Source organism: Cryptomeria japonica, chromosome 1, assembly GCF_030272615.1.
Source record: "Cryptomeria japonica chromosome 1, Sugi_1.0, whole genome shotgun sequence".
Lineage (NCBI taxonomy): Eukaryota > Viridiplantae > Streptophyta > Pinopsida > Cupressales > Cupressaceae > Cryptomeria > Cryptomeria japonica.
Genome location: NC_081405.1, coordinates 336,430,671 through 336,451,854, shown reverse-complemented (window position 1 = coordinate 336,451,854; position 21,184 = coordinate 336,430,671). Strand labels below are relative to the sequence as shown.

At 37.1% G+C, this 21,184-nt stretch overlaps 1 protein-coding gene across 3 annotated transcripts in view; it reads left to right on the top strand.

Moving 5' to 3' along the window:
• LOC131043616 (uncharacterized) overlaps positions 1-12,862 on the top strand; it is a 42,519-nt gene extending 29,657 nt beyond the window's left edge. For all 3 annotated transcript variants that reach the window (XM_057976848.2, XM_057976850.2, XM_057976849.2), the window contains 2 exons: positions 11,822-11,921; positions 12,089-12,862. In XM_057976848.2, the coding sequence (XP_057832831.2) occupies positions 11,822-11,921; positions 12,089-12,206 (218 nt within the window). In that variant the 3' untranslated portion in view covers positions 12,207-12,862. The remainder of the gene's footprint in view (positions 1-11,821; positions 11,922-12,088) is intronic.
• Positions 12,863-21,184: the final 8,322 nt, after the last annotated feature.

The following is a 21,184-nucleotide window of genomic DNA, read 5'->3' as shown; positions in this document are numbered from 1 at the left end:
CATTCCTTGACATATTAGACACACCCGTGTACTTTCAATTACTTTAGTATAACATTGGGAGCACAAAAAGATATTTTCAGTGACATGATACCACAGACTAACATGCCTTATGAACCCAAAGGAATTCTGACAGGCTTTGAGCCATAGATGGTGTAATCATGGATGGAGGATCCAATTAAGGGTTATCCAACCATACAACCTAACACAAATCACTTCACATTGTCACACAACAGAATGCAAATGCACAAGAAATAGGTAGAACAACAATGTTATGGAATCACACTTTGAAATACATCAGCTCTCCTTGCTACAAGGGCTTACAATCAGAATTAGACCTTGGTCTTGAATTACAATGAAGTAAAAACACAAATAAGCACGTAGCTTCTCAAACTACGATGCTATGAGCTGATTTTCAATATGATACTTTCTTTGTTCTTCTGAATTCTCTTTGTTGTTCGAGCTAACTGGAACTAACTCTTTTGAATGTGGAATTGATGATCTTTTAAAGACAGTCTTGATGAAGTATCGATACAGCAAACAAAAACGTAGTACATTGCCCTATGCACATGTGATGAGGATCATGGATCCAATTTTAAATGATTCTCCTTGAATTTCTCCTTGGAATTGGATGCTTGCTTGTGGAGTCACTGGAACATATAGAGCGACCCACCCTTAATGAGTGCAGCAAGATGAATGCTTTAAAACTCAAATGTGGCCTTAACCATGAACCTCCCTGGGACCATAATCTCATAGTTGACATTACTAGTTGTGCAAGATTAAAATATGTGGCGCATAGCTTAATTAGGCTTTCCTTGGTAGGTGTTACAAATTACATTGCATTAATTTAGAATAGAACATTTAGCAAAGACATGGCATTGTTTTGGGCACCCCTAAGATGCGCGATGCCAATATGAAGGCTTGGGGATTAATATGTGGTACTGCATGGGTGAAACACTGCTAATTTGTATGTTCAAAATGGTGACTGCAGGAAAAATTAACCTCTGTTCCAAGAATAGAATGATTCTGACAACTCAAGAATCCTGCAAAAGACAAACAACCACAAAAGAAATATATTTTGATTGATGCAAGGTTGTTCTCACTTAGGATGCTCTTTGCATCAAGAATCCATGACAATTACATAATATGAAGGTTCCATCATCATCCAAAATGTTGCACAAACTTTGAAATTGAGTCCTGTGGAGGACAGCTTGACAATGGTTAGAAATGAGAGTTGTTTCCAACAATGAATTTGTTGATATTGCAAGAAAGGGACTTCTGTTTATTTATACCCGAGTCTCAAAACATAGACCTTGAAATTAAAATGATCCCCAATTTCTCAGAAAAGGGTCAATTGGAGGTGTATTCTCATTTACCCAGGATAATATCCACACGATATTTCCATGTGCATCATATCATGCACTTAATGTGCCATCGCCGATCTTGTATCAAGCAGAGACTGTCCACTAGCAAGCCTTGGAGTTGGTCTCCGTGGATTACAGGTTGGGACTGCCCACAATCAGGCATGGTAATGTGTGTCTTTGTTGGAGAGGGCAGATTTTCATATAAGGTAATGAGCACCATTTTAGAAGGGAATCTTTATAGATGTTGCAAATTATTCTTCTATCGAATGTGGATCTATGTTTGATTGCCACAGATAATTATGTCATACAAAGTCCATGATCAAAACAATTGCCTTCCACCTGCAGATAGATAGGCAGAGAGAGATCACATGAAGTAGTTAAATGGATGAGAGTACGTCTTCAAACATATAACTCTAACTGTCCATGTACACAGTATGAGAACTTTCCTTAAACACAACATAGATACGACAGTTTTATTTACAACACCATTGGGTGCAACTTGTTCATGGTTATTTTGGTGGTCCAGCCATTGGTTCTGAATCTGATTGATGTAGCACTCCCTATTGTATCGACAAATGATTCTTCACACGTTGAGGAAGAAACTTGCAGTTATATGACATTTGAAGATTGAGAATGGTTGCATAAGGCCGTGACAATTAAGGTGTTATATACACTCAATTATATGGGATGTACATCTATATACAAAATACTTATTATATTGGTTTCACATACATGTGCTGGTTACTTAATTTTCTTCCTCACAATTTAAAATGTAGATGCTATTATAATCTCCATGATTACTTTTTCTATTGTATACAGTCTCTTTCAGTTATTATTTTCTGGTTCTAATCTTAGACATTCTAAGCACCCTGTACACATAGCCCACATGACTCTGGACCACACAATGGTTTGAACCAGGTGAAAGCTTCATGCCAGAAACTATTGGCATTGTTGTCTGCAACAAGCTGTATGAACCTTGCATCCGAAGGATGGCGTTTGCATTATAACAACTTTAACAAACCTATGTCTTGTTCCAGTATTTATTAGATGCATATTTACAAGAAATTGTTGATTTAGCGAATGAGTTATTACTAAGTTACTGGTTTGGGTTGGTTTGCCAGTTTGGCTAATTTTTTTTGGGGGTTTGGGTTCTTTAGTACAAAAAACATGTAAAAATTATGATATTGCTATCAGGATTCAACTGTGTAGTTTTTGCATCAAACTCATTGACCCATGTTTCATGAGCAGTGGTTCACAAGAGCCCATCTCTCATGAGAATGAATGGTCCACTTAGCACTCATTGCATCTAGGTGATGCTCACAGAGGTGAAGCATTGGGTCTTCCTAGGAGGTCACCCATCCCAATATTGCTACAACTCAGGCACACTCAACCACAAAGTTTCCTCCAAGGTTAAACCCACATAGCTTGCAACCCCAATTGCAAGCTTACACACACACACACACACACACACACACATATATATATTTGGTTGGTTACATGGATTTTTAGCTTGGTCCAATCGCCAGGTGAGGCCACAATGGGGACCCCATCCCCGAATCCAATAGTCTAGACCTGTGAGCACAAAATCCCAACAAGGACCTCTAGCCCGCAAGAGTTAAAGACCCGCATGGGTCCGACACAAAGTCCGCAAGCAACATGCGCCAATGAGGGCCTGGATCCGCAAGTAGCACGCGCCTAACGTGGGTCTGGCACAAGGTGTTGAATATCTGGGCAACTGAGAGGGGGGGGGTGAATCAGTTGATAACTTAAATCAATTTCGTTTATTCTTTTCACAACCGGATCCAAACCAACAAAATTAATTAACATAGATACAACATGAATACTTGAACATACAACATATCATACAATGAACACCAGATATGACATGGAAAAACCAAGAAGAGAAAAACCACAGAGAATGTTAGTTCTCAATATAAAACACCAGTTAAGGTGATTTTTACAAAGGGTGGCTCACTGCCAAAATGCTCACTTTAGGTGGGCTCACAACCGAAGAAAGAAAGAATCCACCACTGAAAACATTACTTGCAAAACCGGACTACTTCTGGTGCCTTAACACCAACACACTTGCTTATCACCAACAATTAGATCTTTCCTTTCCAAACTTGCATATCTTCAAAACAATACAACACTTTTCCATATCTAACACAATTAGATCATCCTCATATATATACTGTCTTCCGAGAAGCATAATCTTCCAAGTTGGCCAAGACAGGGATCTAAAATAGGTCAATACTAAACATTCTGGTGGTCGGAAGAAATGAGAAGTAGACCATGCCACAACACACATCAACGGTTAGATCAAGACATTACAAACATTACAAATTCCAAATCCAAATCATGACTCACTCGCTACACCAAAAGCTGCTACACATCCTCGAATTCCGAACTTAATCCGGATCCAAACATAATTGCCAAAAACATCAAAATTATGAATGGAACCAAGATACGCATGAATACCATTGATCAACACCATATCCGATAACAAGAAATGTTTAGATCACCAACAACACATCTTCCAGAGCACCAAGGATTCTGGGAACACATATTCCGGATCACCAATACCAAGAACATCAGAAACATCCACCATTATGTTGACGTCAATGACAATCACTCATCATTATCACCATCACATTTGCAACAATCTCCCCCTTTGTCATTGATGGCAACATCCATCAACAACAAATACATGACACTTTCTGCACAACTCTGCAATAACTCAACAATCTGAATCTCTCACAACCTCTCAAGATCTCTCCCCTTTTGACATCAAGGACAAAGGCGAACATAACCCCCCCTACAAAACTTACTCTTGCTCCCCCTATGAGGAAGCATCCACGCATCAGTCTAGATAAAAATATGCAAGCTGTTCACTGGATTAATGCACATCCAAATGTACATCAATTCACACGAGGAAGGGGTAAACCCCTAACTTCTGTTGAATTTTAATATCTCAGATTAACAGTAAAACAGAAAATAGAATTAAGGTGTTGATTTTGTTAAATCAGATTATTAGATTTGATGACTTAAACCAAGAAATCAATAAAGTAAATGCACAAGAAGACTCAACACGAATTACCTTGGGAAAACCTCCACATCTGGAGGAAAAACCCAGCAAGAACAATCATCCGATCTGATTATGTATTGTATCCAAATTGTAACTATACAAACTTAGCTTTTAGAGCTTGATGATGATGTCTAGGTCTGTACACCAACTTGCCTAGATCAGCCAGCAATCTGAAGCATTTGATTCGTCAAGGATGAAGGGTTTCGTGCTTGCAGCCCATTTGGATTCATGCCTTTCAACATCAATGAGTCTTTTATAGGTTCTCATTAGTCTGACATGTATTCGCACCAGTCATCAATCTGGAAATGTATGTAAGTCTGATTGAATCAGCCTTGCTCAGATCTGCACCAGGTCTGTCCTCTTAATTCGCAAGTAGCAGAGGGCAGAATTCAGACTAGTATTGCAGAGGTATTTTCGCCTTGTGGTTGGAGTGTGTATCAAATGACATTAGGTTCACTGTATTTATAGGAGGTTGGTGCCTTATTGGGTCGGCCCAATAAGGCACCTTTTGGTGCCACTAACAAATTTGATTTTCCATTATAAAGTCGGCTTAGTAAGGAACCTTTTCCGTCATATAACTAAGCCTTGAAAAAGGCTAAGGTAAGGTGCGCTATCAAAGGAGAAAAGTGCCCAGCCCTATATTATTTTAGTTCATTATTTTTTTTCGAGCTAAGTTACAAAATAAACAACAACTTCTACCGGAGATACTCAAAAGTATCTTTACACAACGCTTTCGTGAAGATATCTGCAATATGCTCTTTTGTAGGTACATACTCAAGCTTTATTTCATTATCAAACACCTTTTCCCTCAAGAAGTGATACCGAATTGACATGTGCTTTGTTATGGAATGCTGTACCAGATTCTTAGAAATGTTTATTGCACTAGTTATCACACATAATAGAGATAGGTTCATTGAATGTTACACCAATATCCTTCAAAGTCTGCTTCATCCATAGAATCTGTGTGCAACATGAGGATGCTGCAATGTATCCCGCTTCAGCTGTAGATAAAGAGATAGAATCTTGTATCTTACTTGACCAAGCAACTAACCGAGAGCCGAGAAAGAATGCTCCACCATCTGTACTTTTCCTATCATCAACACTTCCGGTCCAATTTGCATTAGTATAAGCTGTCAGAGTGAAATCTAAACTTCTAGGGTACCACAAACCAAACTCCTTTGTTCCTTTTAGATATTTGAAAATTCTTTTCACTGCCACAACATTTGATTCTTTCGGTTCTTACTGAAATCTAGCCACCAAACAAACTGCATACATGATATTCGGTCTGGTGGTAGTCAAATATAACAGTCATCCAATCATTGATTTGTACTGACTTGCATCTGCTTTAGGGGACTTTCATCTTTTGTCAATTTGCATCCAATGGTCATAGGTGCACACACCGATTTAGAGTTCTCTAACCCAAACTTTTTCAACAATTTCTTAATGTATTTAGTATGAGAAATGAAGATTCCTTTATCATTCTAATTTACTTGCAAACCAAGAAAGAAATTCAACTCACCAATCATAGACATCTCAAATTCCTTTAGCATCTCATTAGTAAATTTTCTGCACATACCTTTATTTCCTCCAAAAATTATGTCATCAACATACACTACAATGATTAAGATTTACTTGAATCAGTTTTGAAATATAAATTGCTGTTAGGCGAACCTTTTTGAAATTCTTGATTAATCAAGTACTTATCTAGCCTTCCATACCAAGTTTTAGGGGCTTGTTTCAATCCATAAAGGTCCTTCTTCAATTTGCAAACAATGTTCGGATCATCTTTCAACTTAAATCCTTCCGACTGTTTAATGTAAACTTCTTTCAATTCTCCATTCAAAAATGTTGATTTCACATCCATCTGATAGACTTTGAAATCCTTAAAACTGCAAAAGCCAAGAACATCCTGATTGCCTCCATCCGAGTAACTGGGGCATATGTTTCTTCAAAATCAATGCTTTCAATCTGAGTATAACGCTTGCAAACCAACCTTGCTTTGCTTCTCACAACCTTTCCATCTTCATCCAACTTGTTCTGGAATACCCATTTTGTTCCAATCACATTCTTATATGTCGGTTTGTTAACTAATTCCCATGTCTGATTCTTCTCAATCTGATTCAGCTCTTCTTTCATTGCCTTCATCCAATTTTGATCATTGCAAGCTTCTTCTACTGTTTTCAGTTCAATCTGTGAAAGTAAACATAACATGACTTGTTCTTGAGTTGCTTTGTTATCTCCAATAATTTGATCCACTGAGATTCTTCTGAACATATCTTGGTGTCTTAGATGTAGATGCCAAAGCTTCCTTTTTTTCATCTCCTTTGATCTTTTCTTCCATTTTTTTGTCATCCGGTTCATCAGACTCATAACTTGCCAATTTGTCAGATTCCTTTAAAAGTGTCTTTATCAACTTTCACATTTGCACTTTCAACAATCTTGTTCAGCCTTTTGTTGTAACATCGGTATGCCTTGCTCTTTGTAGAGTATTTCATCAGCTCTGTTTTCAAATTTTCCAAGATTATCCTCATCTCTTTGGATGTAGCACTCGCTTCCAAATACCTTAAAATATTTCATTGTTGGAGTTCTACCATGCCACAGTTCATAAGATGTCTTTCTATGTCTTTTTCTATATAGAATTTTGTTAAGAGTGTAGACTGCAGTATGTATTGCTTCTCTCCAATAGACTTCGAGGAGTTCTACTCCTTTGATCATTGTTCTGGTTGCCTCTTGAATTGTTTGGTTCATCCTTTCCACTACACCATTCTGCTGAGGTGTTCTCGGGGCAGACAACTGTCTTCTAATACCATGTTTCTCACAAAAATTGTTAAACTCATCAGAAATAGATTCTCCTCCTCTGTCAGACCTCAAACACGTAATCTTTCTGTCAACTTCATTTTCAACTTTAGCCTTGAATATTTTGATTTTTTCTAATGCTTTTGACTTCTCTCTCAAAACTGCAACCCATGATATTCTAAAATAATCACAATCAACAACATGAAATATTTCTCACCTTGTATACTTCTTGTTCTGGTCGGACCGCATAGGTCAATATGCACTAAATATAACAATCCGGTGGATGAATGCTCCTTTCCTCTGTAAGTTCCTTTTGTCTGCTTACTTGACATTCTTTGCAAAAGTTGTTATACTGTTTGGTCAACCTCGGTAAATCTCTCACTACACTTGATGAACTAATCTTCACTAAGTTGTCAAAATTGATATGACACATCCTCCGGTGCCATAGCCAGCTATCATTGATATGATTCGTAGCTCCTTCTAGCAGATACGTGTTTTTGCCAGTCCTTTCCTTTGCTGCAATAACAATTTCGGATCCTTTCTAGATCTCACAACCATCATCTTGAAAGACAACATTGTAACCATTTTCGCACATCTGTCCAACACTCAAAAGATTATGATGCAAACCCCTCACATAGTAAACATTGTTAGTATTTTTCTTTCCATCAAAAGAAATAGAACCAATTCCCACAATTTGTTCTGTCTGATCATCTCCAAACGTAACAGAACCACCATCATAGTTATCAAGTTTCACAAACTTACTTTTGTCACCAGTCATATGATTTGAACATCCACTATCAATCAGCCATTCATTTCTATCTCTTCTAGCATGTAAAGCAGTATCAACAGTCTTAGGAATATCAATTTTAGATATATCTTTTTCTACCAAGAGCAAACAATCTCCATCTTCATAATCTGATTCATCATCTGAAATACCAGCATCATCTTTGACATAATAGGCTCTCTTATTAAATTTTCCTTTACCTTCTCTAGACTTTTGTCTTGAACCTTTTTCCGGACACTTAGTAGCAATATGACCAATCTTTCCACATCTAAAACATTTAAGAGGTAACATACCTTTGTATTTGTGGTGCCTTTCTTTAATCTCCTTACAAAGTTTGCTTCCATCTCATTTGAACTTTCATGTTCCGGATCTTCCTCAGAAGCTTTAAAGACAGACTCAATCTTAGCTTGTCTTTTCCAAACTTCCTTATCTCAAATGCTAATAAAGTATCATAAAGCTGCTCTTTAGTGAACTTCTTCGGATCATAGGTTTCTTTGATAGCCAAGATCTTGTCACTGTAACTTTCCGGTAGGGACATCAAGATCATCTCAATTATGTCTTCATCTGTCAAGGTGCTGCCAAGTTCTCTGATTTCATTTACCGCGCTATCAACCTCCACAACCACCAACACATCCACCAATCTTTGCATGTGCACCAACCTGTTGCACGTACACCAAGGTGGGCCCAAATCGACATTTACACCGTTTGGGCCAAACGGGAATTTGAACCACTACACTACACCACAAGGTGATTCCCTATATATATATATATATTCACCTTATATAAATTATAAAATATTATAAAACAAATATATTAAAAAATTAACATAAATATTATGAATACTCAAATATATTAACTTAACATATCTAAATTAAATATTTTAAAAGATTAAACTTTACTAGAATTGTTTTGGAATAGTCCACCTGACTCCGCTTTAGGTGTACTCCGTGACAGATATCTGGCAAAATTTTACGGATAAAATTGTTCCGATGGATAACTTTCAAATTTTTTCGACAGATACCTTGCAGAGACTGTCAGATCCGTAGGCAAACTGGACCGGTACCCTGGATCTGGTGCGATCCGGACGCAGATCGGGCCAGGCAGCCGGTGAACCCGGTAACTTGGAGTTATTAGTAATGGAAATTTTTTGTTTGAGCAAGGTTCTAGATTTTAAGCGGAACTTAACTGTTACGTGCCTCCTTTTCAATTTCCTATGGGATGGGATGTGGGAGGTGCTGTCCAGGCAAATATGAAATTGAATAGGATACACATATTATTTATTTTTAATGCAATCTGACAGATTTTTGCTGATCCAAAATTGTTTGGAGTTTCCAAAAGATTAGATAATAAACATTATTCTTTTGTTCCTTTTCATAATGTTTGGATTTTATTATCATTTATTTGCTGCAAAATCTTGTTGCCAACCTGGCATTGAAATTAATAAATTATAGTTTGCTTTGGTGGGATCATTTCACTTTTCTGGTTTTACATGCATGTTCTGGTTTCTTCATTTGTGTCTTTCACAAATTTAAAATTGGATGCTGTTATGGTCTTTATGATAATTGTCTTTGTATGGTTTTCATCAGTCTTTATAGTTCTTATCTAAGTTGCCAAATCGGGTATGGGAACGGAAACGGGTATGTGGGTACGAAATGCCAGTACGACAGATTTTTTTTTGGGGGTTTAGTACGTTTTTGGTACGTCCATACAAAAATAATATACATATGTATGTAGCTAAAAAATAGAATTAAGTTTAGAATGCCATATACCAATGCATGTGCTAAACAAAATCATTACAAATTTCAAAGTTTGAAACATAACATACTAATTTAAATTCAGTTTTCAATATAAAAAAGATCAAACTAGAATCACAAAACATTTCGCATCTAAAAACGTGAACTCAGTAGATTCGTTTCATAATCCTATTCTGGTACATTTCGTACCCAGAATTGCCCGAAAAATCCCACAATTCAGCAACTTAGGTTTTTATCCTACACATGTTCTGGGTAATAGTAAAAAGTGGGTGGGATAGGTTCATTGTTCAGCGATAAATGGGACCTTCCTTACCAAAATCAGATTGAATAGAAGAGGTGAATCGGGCTTTCATGATCATCTTACCCAATTCAACCCTCTTTAGCAAAACAATATTGCAAGGTCAGCACTGATACCTTTGTTCTAGCTCATCAAACAATTCCTGTTTTCTATGCATCTTCACAGACCAAGAACTATAAAATCACCTCATATTCCAGGGTGACAGAGGGATCAGGTCACTTGAATCTTTTCATGCTTTTTCCATAACGTCTGCTTTTCTCAAATTTCTGGCCAGGAGACTACTTCGAGTTATAACAAGAGGAGAAATAATATTGGAAGTAAACACTTCCTTGGTCTTTGACTTGCTCAATCACTACAAATGATATCTGGATCAGTGCATTAGGAAATAGATATGGGTCTCCAAATGAATGGTGGGCAAAGGAGGATGGTAAAAGGTTCTTGGAGTTTCTGTGCAAATATGCCACATTCCTCTGGGCCCTGAACCTTGGTTTAAAGTTAAACCATTATTCCATGTCCTCAATTTCCTGGGAGTGATAGGGACTTGGGGACTTGGAGGGTTTATCCTGGACTGGGTAGCTTGATCCATTTGGTGCTTAAAGGTTAACAAGATAAGATTTCAAGGAAAAAAATGTAAGAAATCCATAAAGAGCTAAAAGGCGGAGGATTGTCATTGCAAATTCAGTGCACTGTATTTGTTTATTTTAGTAGCTTTTCCTTGCCGTCCCCAAAAGTAGAAAAATATTTGTTGTCCCAGAAACCATGTTCCTGCATCACCTCTCCCAGAAACTCAGAGAAACAATGGTTTAAATCCACTGAAAGCCATGTACCAGAAAGTACTGGCATTGTCTGCAATGTGTGAAGTCCATGCATGAACTAAGCTGTGTGAACCCTGCATCTGGTGGATGGCTTCTGCTTATAACAACTTTAAACTTACTGTTAACAATTTTTTTTTTGTAGGAGCATTGGTTCCAGAGCTAAAGCAAAATTGCACTGCTTTATGCCTCTTGTTTAAAATTCTTAGGATTTGGGAGGTGCTTTGCAGGCTAACGTTTGGAGGCTAATATTTATCTGGGGAGGATGCACATTTCATTCATTTTAATTTGATATCAGAGCTTTGTGTCATTGCAAAATTGTTTGAAGTGGTCTGAAGGCCAAAACATCAGAAATAATGAAAATACCAAATAGCATTTGTTTATCTTATTCTTTTGATAATGTTTGGGATCTAATTATTATTGGTCTGCTTCAAGTACTTGTTCCCATCCTGCGCATTGAAATAATAACTTTTCATGGTGGGATCAGTTCTCTTGACAACTTTTATTGGATATATTTTGTGCAAAGGTTAGGGGTTATGTGTGGAAGACACTCAGCTGTCTTTATTGCTAAAGTGCAATTGTGGACTCATTGCTATTTATCTGCTAAAAGCCAGTTTTTAGTGAATTTCCCCGTGGACTTGATATATCATAACCATCTAGTCTAGAGCTTCTCCGAGGCTGCTCTGGTGCTTGAACATATATGTTTCTACTCTACCATAGATAAGCCTTTGTCTTCTATACGAGGAATAACTGAAATGCTTGAGATTGGGAAGTTGATACATGCCCTGGCATGCATGTATTACGTGTGAAACGCTAGGCCATTTTTTTGTTAACTAGTGCCAATCCGTTGTTGATGACTGTATGCTTTTATCACTATTTCCTAGCTTATGTGCCTTGTAAGAAAGCTGCTTGATTTTTTCATGGACTGCAGGTGTACCGGATGAATCTATAGATGGATCAAAGTGGGTTACAGTAAGGAAAGGGATGTGCTGCGTCTGTTGTGACATTCATATTGATTCTCTGCTATACAGGTGATATTCAAACTCTTTAATAGTTTTCTTTTTCTTGCTTTTTTTTAATTTAGCTAGAACATAATTTAGGTCCCAATAAAATGATTTTAAGGGTTCATGAACAAGTAGGAAGCAATTAAATAAGCTGTGTTAAAGACTCTACTGTTCTTATTAATTTCTTTTTGCAGGTGCGGTCACATGTGTACGTGTCTAAAATGTGCAAATGAGTTGCTGCAGAATAGTGGAAAATGCCCAATGTGCAGAGCTCCAATTGTGGAGGTGGTCCGAGCCTACTGTGTGTTGTGAATATGGGCCTATTTGAGACTGTGTAATAATAAAGAATAATAAAGGAGTACCTTAAGCTATAATTTTCTTTCGCCATTCCTTACCGAGGGAACAGTGCCACATAGTTCTCACATTAATTAGATGGCCTTTGGATTGCTATTTGAATGTTTTGTGCGAATTTATGTGGCAGTGGACGCCTAAATTCTTTATTTTGGTTAATATTGTGTACAGATTTATGTAAAGGTGGTACTGGGGACAAGTAAAAACATTTTTTTGTAATCTATTCTTGGCTGAGATTTCTGTTTACAGCAGAGGATTTCACAAACCATAAGACATTATCAGTTTGTGGACATGCTGTGATTTCACTTCAGCAATTACAGTAGCATTGCCAGCATATCTCTGGTCATGTCTCCATTAGTTTGCAAGCCATCTAATGGCAGCATTGAACTAGGCTGTTAAAAATAATTGATTGAATTCAATGATCAACATTGTTAAGCAAAAGCTTGGCCTCAGGAAGAACTTGGGAGGTCTTGTATCCAAAAACCCGAAAGACGCTCTAAGAATTTGAGAAGATAATATTCTTCCATTCTTAGAAAGTTCTATTTTTTTTTCCTTTGGCTCATTGTCTTACACTTGTCTTCATGGATTACATATTTCTAAGATATGAATTGTGTGCATGCTGTGTACAAGTCAATTTTGTTTGAAGTTAAAACTTTTTCTCTCCAACTGAATATGAGAAGATAATATTCTACCATACTCGGAAATAGAAATGTTCTAATTTTTAGCTACCATATTTAGCTTTTGACTATATTTAGGAGAGGGGATTACCATCATATCCAATGCTAGTATCTTAACATTTGTTTTCTGCGCAGATGACAGGGGACCACGCTCTTAGGAAACCCATCCTAGTGGGGTGGACTCGTGGGTGTCCAAGCTGTCTCCTTTTAAAGAGGACAGTTTGGGGACGTCCCCATTCCACCATCTCTCAACGCCCTTCCTCTCCCATTAGAAAACATGATAGTCTGCAAAAAGCTATATCTAAATGTAGCAGGATTATTATAATTTACAGTGGTTCATTTATTTACAGCTGATGGGAAATGGCTTTAACACAGCTGCAAACATTTATATATGATTTGTCGCTGTTGCTAGCTAATCCAGACCATCGTGGGGAAAATTGTAGACATATTTATGACAACTAACGATTCTAATTGAGTTGTTGAAAATAGAATAATATAATATGTAATGCTTTGCTATGACCTATTTGAAACAATTCTGGAGGAACAGATTACAATTTAGAAAAACCACAGAAACATGGAACAGTACATTCATTTATCTATTTCGGGTGTAATCATACTTTTTGACTTAAGTCATGACTATATTAATGTGTATAGCACTCAATTATAAATCATCTACAGATCCTAGTCTTACATGGAGTCAGCACCATGCAAAAGCAAATTACATTACAACTTAACAGAATGAAGGCACTCACTCCTTTACTCTAAGCATGCCATTTTGAAACCGTGTAATTTCAATTTAACTTTTTGTGGCTCTCTATTAATGAGAAAATGATAATTGTATCGAATCTGCTAATGCTAAATTTATAGCTAATTGTATTTTTAATATATATATATATATATATATATATATATATATATATATATATATATTACAACTGTACATGCTGTCTCTCTTTTTGAGAGGGATATGGGAGATTAAGCTGTGGTCCCAAGTGGGGTTTAAAGATCTATTTTTAAGTAACGGAGGCTTCATGAAACAAACAAACAACTATGCTACAGGATTTATTAGCAGCTCCTATTTTTTAATTTGAGGATTGGAAGGTGTGCTCTTCAGGTGGGGCTAAAAATTGTCCTATCAGTTTAGGATTTTTTTAACCTCTAGCCAAATATCTAGATTTTTCAAAATTTCACCATTTTAAAAAATATTTTATTTACTATGTAAAAGAATAATAAAATTTATGAGGCCACCAGCTTCTACAAAATTGAAACTTAAACTTTCAAATCTTAAATAGACCCTATAAAATTAATGAAATCACTCTTTAAAATATTCTAAAAAAACTTAGGAGCATCCACTCAAATTTTTTAGAAAGCTGTACTAACCAATTTTTTTTATAATACGAAAGATCAACATAAGCACATCACTATGAAATGTCACTATTATAAAGTGTTATACAAAGAGTCAATGCATATAACATTGATAAAAGAAAAATGTCTCTCCTGCACTCGCTCCCCAACAGCTCTCCCGCCTCCTGCATTTCAAATGTGCTTGCTACTGCTTGGACCGGCAAAGGCTCTTTGCTCCCCTCTGCGCTTCAAATGTGCTTGCTACTGCCTGGACCGGCAAAGGCTCTTTGCTCCCCTCTGCGCTGGGTCGTGCTTTTGCCCGGGCTGGGGTTGCGGCTGTTGCTCCATGCTCCTCTTCAGAACTGGTGCCTTGGTCTACTGTTGGGTGGGTCACTGGTGGTTCCCACAACGATGGTGAGTTTCCCCCACTCGTGACTGCTACTTCCGGTGCTAGTGTCGTGGCGGATCTGTCTGCTACATTGGGTGATTTTGTTGCTGCAGAAGGTCTTCCTATGGCTTTGGGTACTAATGTTGGGGGTTTGGATGCCAAGATCCCTGTTGGTGGTTTTGTCCCTCCCAAACCTGGTGTCTCTAATCCAGTTTTGGATTTGAATACCTTGGCGACTGCTGCTGGGGCTAGTGACGACCTTCCTGCGGGTGACGCTGCTATGCCCAGACCTTTTGCTGGGATGCGTAGCTTTGCCTGTGTGGCTAAATCTGCTGCCCAGGCTTCTAGGGGGGTTCGTCCTCTTCCTTGTGCCAAGACCTCTCCTGTTGTGGTTTGTGGTTGTGAGGTTACGGAGAATGTTGACTTCTATCAACGCAACGCTCTGGTCTGCAAATTTATTGGGTTTTGGCCTTCCCTCCCGAACTTTCATCGTTGGGTGAGTGATTCTTGGAAGCCCCATGTTTCTTATGGCATTGAGCTTTTTCGTTGTGCTAAGGGGTTTTTTGTTGCTTCCTTTGCCTCTACTCATGATCGTGATTTGATTTTGGGTAAGCTTTGGTCTTGGGAGGATCACTCTCTCTCCCTTAAGCCTTGGACTCCTTCCTTCAACCCACTTATAGAATCTCTCTCTGTTCGTCCGGTTTGGGTCCGCCTCCCCAATCTTCCCCTCCATTTCTGGGAACCTTCTTGTTTTGAGGCCATCGGTAACTCCATTGGCAGCTTCTTGAAGGTTGAAAATGCCAGGTTCTCCATGGGTCATTCTACCTTTGCTCGCCTATTAATTGATGTTGAATTATCGCTGGCCCTCCCTAGGGATGTGGTTCTTATGGTTGGGGACAGGCCTTGGACTCAACCGTTGGATTATGAGGGCCTCCCGTTTCGCTGTCGAAGGTGTTTCTCAATGGGTCACCTTGCTTCTGACTGTTCTTTCTCTCGCCGCAAAGGTGCTGCTACTTGGTGGAAAGATGCTACGGAGGACCACCTGACGATTAATGCTTCAGATTCTGTTTCAGTTGATTCATCCCAAGATGAGGTGCCACTTACAGCTGATGAAGCCCTGGTTGATGTTATTGTTGTTGCGGCCCCTTCTGCCCCCTTGGATCCTCCTCCTGTTGCTCCTGCTTCTCACTTTCACTCTGCTCCTGGCGTTCTTTCTCTTGTTGTTGCTCCGTTGCAACAGCCTGTTGCCACTTTGCAACAGCAGTCTGGCAGTGACTCTGCAGGGTTTTCCCCGCCTGTTTCTTCTGCGAAAGTTCCTACTGATAGTGTTGCCTGGACGGTGGTTTGTCGTAGGCGGAAAGGAAATTCTAACCACCTTTCCCAAGCCCTCCTTTCTCAAGAGTCGGGGTTTTCTCCCCCCTCTTGATTTGGTTTGGGTGTTGATGGTTTAACTGGTTGGTTTAGCCGGTCCGACTTTGTCCTTTTGGGGTTTGCACCCCTGCTTGGTCTTTAATTTTGATAGCCTTTGGCTTTGTAATGGGTCAGCGCCCTTCTTAACGCTGCTTTGTTTCAAAAACAATTAGCAATAGTGATCGCTAATCGTTGTGGGATTGAAGTCTCTTTGTATTGGGTCAGCGCCCTTGTTAACGCTGCTTTTTTTATCAAAAACATTGATAAAATCACTTTTCTACAATGTACAACACATTAAACTAATTTCCAACTGCAAACAACAATGATGTACCTGGAATGAAGAGGTAAGATTGGCTGCAAATGAAGTCTGATTGCATTTATTAATGCTGTTCACGGGCAGAACAGTTTCGAATTCTAGCTGAAAGTGCTAAAAAATCACTTACCTAGCATACTTGACTCATTAGCAATGGTATGGACCAACACTATCAACTCCAAACACAAGGAATAGTACTCACCATAGCCTCAAACATCAAGACATGCGTTTGCAGGTCTATAAATTATGTCATAAGCTGATGTAATAGGCCTGAATTGACTGGTAAAATGATTGTATGTTTCATATATTTCTGTTGGAGGTCAATCAATAGTAGGAAACCTTCAAGAACTCTCCAAGCCTGCATAGGACACCACCCAAGATTGTCAAAAAGCTCCACATATGCACAACACTACTTTAAAGCCTTAGAATGAGAGCTAGATATAAGTTTTGTAGTTTTGAGAGTGATCTGAAAACACATTATAATAGATAGATTAGCAAAGATATTCACCTAGTAAGCTCACCAGCTTCACAACCATCATTCTAATGTAAGCTCACCAGCTTCACAACCATCATTCTAATGTAAATCAAAGACATAAATGTAAATTGATGTTTAACACATTTGTCTTTTGAATTTAAATAAATTAGACTCTATTTAATCTTAAAATTGCGGACAAAAATATTAACTTTTTTCCTCAAAATTTTGAAGGTACCATTCTTTTATTAGATCAAATTTTTAGATTTTGAAATTATATAAATGAGCTATGCTTCTAACCAGAAAGAAGGGAAAGCAGACAACATTTATCGATAACCATAAAGTAAATTTAGTGTAAATCAACACAACTAAAATAATTTTGAAATAATTTTCCGCCACATAGGTTGTATAATCAATCAATTAAATGTTACAAATTAACAATTTTTTTTTATCAAATAAGAAGGAATAGAACATTTTGCAACAATTACCCCACACAGAAGAGTGACAATTGGTACAAATTAACAATTTTTTTTTATCAAATAAGAAGGAATAGAACATTTTGCAACAATTACCCCATACATAAGAGTGACAATTGGAAATTTTAAAGAAAGCACAAAGAGCCTCAATTTAAGAGCAAAGCTTTCAAATTTATGGGCCCATACACTCACAAAAATTTCCTCCCAATCGATCGAAAATTTGTATTTGCTTAAAATAGAGAAGTGAGTCTAACCTTTAAAAAAAATGGAGATCCTTTACAGTGTCTACAGTTACATATTTAAAATTCTAATGTAATCATTAAATAGTCTTTGAAACTACTTTAGAATACAAAAAGAATTTACAAAATGATTATTAGATTTTTTTTATAAATATTTCACAATCATTTAAATAACTATTGTTGAGGTGGCAATTTTGTGGAAACACGTTGGCTACATTCATTAGCGCTTGTTGGGTGGTGGTTGATCTAGTTTTGAAGTCCTTAAGGGCCTAGGTGACCTTGGGTATCTCTGTGGTTGAGGAATTGTAACAGTTTTGGTCCTCAACATCCATAGAATTTTGTTACAAAGAATTTTGTCTATCTTGGTCGTGAAGCTTGCTAGGTGATTTTCATATTATGATAGAGTTGCATCAATTGTTGCCAGTTTCTTTATATTTTCTTTGCAAAAGACTTGCTCATCAAATAGTTCTATGTTTTTCTCAAACTCCTCTTTCAACTCTTCCATTGTTCCATCACCAACACTATTCTTTTTCTTCAATGAACTCCAATGTCTACAAGTTCTTCGTGAATATCAACTCTAATATGATTACACTCCAATATTTTGCTTCCAAAAGGAGTCTTTCCACTCATTGTTTTTCCTCCACATATGTAACGAGGATCATCACTACTTGGAATGATTTTCTCTATAACTGTCTTATCTAAGCCCACATCTAAAATCTCCTTTTATTTTTTGTCTACTTGTAGCCAAAGGGATTCCTTGTGCTTAGTATTTACTATCTTTGTATCTATAACATTCTTCAGTAAGTTCAAATCATCATAGATTTTCTTGATTTTCTCAATGAATGTAAGCCCTTTAGTTTTCATATCTTTCAGCCACTCTTGAGTGACCCTGCCATAAAATCTATCCTTTTGTACCTTGCTTACCATCTCTTTACCAATTATTGAGGTTTGGTCGAAGCATGTTCTAGATTGACTTATTGGTTAAGGAGTGGGGTCAACTAGGGATTTTAGACAATCAGTTAAAAGTTGAACAACTTTTTTTAGATTATCTTTGTCATGTTTGTCTTTTTGTACTCTCAATTAATTTGGAGGATGTCACTTGGAATTTATGAACATCCCTATCCCATGTTTTCTGCAGGTTCTTATTTATCGCCCCATCTTTTCTTTTTTCCTTCTCATTTTATGAATGGGTCGATCTGATTTTATAGATATTTTGGGGTTTAATTGATTGTTGGCAAAGTTATGGTTTGGCATGCAAGGTCGATACCCATGTGGTTAAAACATATCCCCATAATCTTCTCTTTCCACCGTATATTATGGGTCGATCTGTTTTAAATAAATATTGGATTTAAATTTCAAATGTTGGCAACATAATTTTCTTAGGGTTGAAATTGATATTTGGGGGCGGCTTCCTTCAAATTGCATTCTTTTCCCCATTAATTCTCCAGCCTGAATTTGATTGCTGAATTTCTTTTGTAGATTAATTCCCCCTCACACTCTTCCCTTTGTTCCGTGTTTAATTTAATGGATCGATATGCTATATGAATCGATATCAAATTATATTGATGGTAATTTTATTATCACACCCCTTATTTTCCTTTTGCAGATTTTCCTTAATTCACTTCATGTACCAATCAAGCTTCGACCTTGATTAAAATCGCCATAGTTGCAATTAATTTTCTTTGGTCGATTTAACTTTTCTCCTCTACATAATTTCCTGGCCATTCATATTTTAGTTGCTAAGTGAACTAGTTGAAAGGACCCAGTAGTTGAGTATGTATCAATTGTTGTGAGGGTTGTTGATACCCTTTGTTCCAAAAATTGAACAAATAAAACCTATTGTTTGAAACAAAAAATATCAACTTTTGTTAGGAAATGTACCAACAGCTGTTAGGAAATGTACCAATAGTTGTTAAGAAATGTACCAATATTGTAAAAAATAACCAATTAGGTGATGCCATATCAGCTGCACAACTATTGGGGTCTCTTTTGCACGCCTATTGGTCTCACTTTTTTTTTGGGCTGTTTTGGACACCTTGGCAAAAAGCATGCTGATGTGTCATCATATTTGTTGATGTGGCCCCGAAACCTTAGTTATAAGCAGGGGACTTGCCAAGTAAGTTGCTGTAAAAAAATCAGAGTGATTTGAAATTTCCAAGTAGGATTTTGAGAAGTGCAAAGTTAGGGTGCACAACTATTGGGTCCTTTCCCCTAATGAGGCCAAGTTCGAATCCTATGGAGTTTATCGCATCTCTCTCTCAAACAATTTATCCACTCAAATCTCATGAATGATATCAAATAGTTTAGTCTGGATCATTCTATGGTTGTCAAATGGGAGTGCACAACATATATTTATGTTAGAATCTACACATTCTATAGCTGATTTATGATTTGATACCTACAAATTATATTTATGCTCGTCAATTTATGATTTAATATAATCAATATTATATATTTATATATATTGCTTTTAAATTATTTATATCAAAGAAAATGATTTTCGAAATTGGGTAAGACTGGTTTCATCTTTAGTTTATTTCAATTTGGAACTTAAAAGATTGTGAATTTCTATAATTTGGGTAATGATTAAGAACAAAAGAAAAATTATAATAAATAAAATTAACCGGAAGGGGTGATTTTATTTCATTGTCTATGATGGATGCTATTGGAAATATGTGCTTGATTATGTGGTAAACCAGGGAAGGGTGATTTTATTCTCACCTACCCCAAATGGGTAAAAACTTGGCCAAGTAATTTAATATATTTGCTCCCTACCATAACACATGTAGCTAAGTTCAACAGTTTGGTTGTTAGACACTACATGCATGCACATGTTCCATACCCAACAGTTGATTCTGATTTGCTAGAGAACTCCGTCGTGAGGGACGAGAACTCATCATGAGCACTGGGAAGCATAAGCTTCATTTGATTGGGTGGATAAAATGCTTGGGTCATATGTCCGTCTTTCAGTTTGCAGATGGAAGTGAGTCCGATGGCAATGGAGACGATACATCCGAAGACAAAGATTCATAATATTGCATTGTAAAGATCTATGGACTAATGTATATCTGTATTTTTATATCATTGTATAAGTGAAATGGCCTATGTGGTCTCAAGATTAAGCTATATAAGCTATTTACAATGACCCATGAGCTCTACTGCATTAAATGTGATAGGAGGTTGCCATGTAGGAAGTAAGGAAAACCACTAACCCACTACCCTGCTTATGTGTTTCTTAGATGAGCTTTTTTAAAATTCCTTTATGAATGTTTAATTCTTAGGATGGATGGTTGTGATGATGTTAATTTAAGATTGATAAATTTATTCTAGTCATATGCACACTAACTATGAGGTTGCAATATTCATCAAATTTGCATGTTATTTCTTAGTTTCGACATGCATGTTGATATCTAGTTTATCATTACCTTTCTCTATTCTTACGTATGCATTTAATTATCTTATATTAAGTCTTGCACTTATGGTAATAGTAATTTGTATTCATCAATATCTTAATAAATGTTTGTTAGACTTTAATAAGATTTAATTATGATAGTTAGTCTAAGGTTAGGACTAGCGGGTCCTTACATTTTGGTATCAGAGCCCTAGGTTTTGCACTAGGG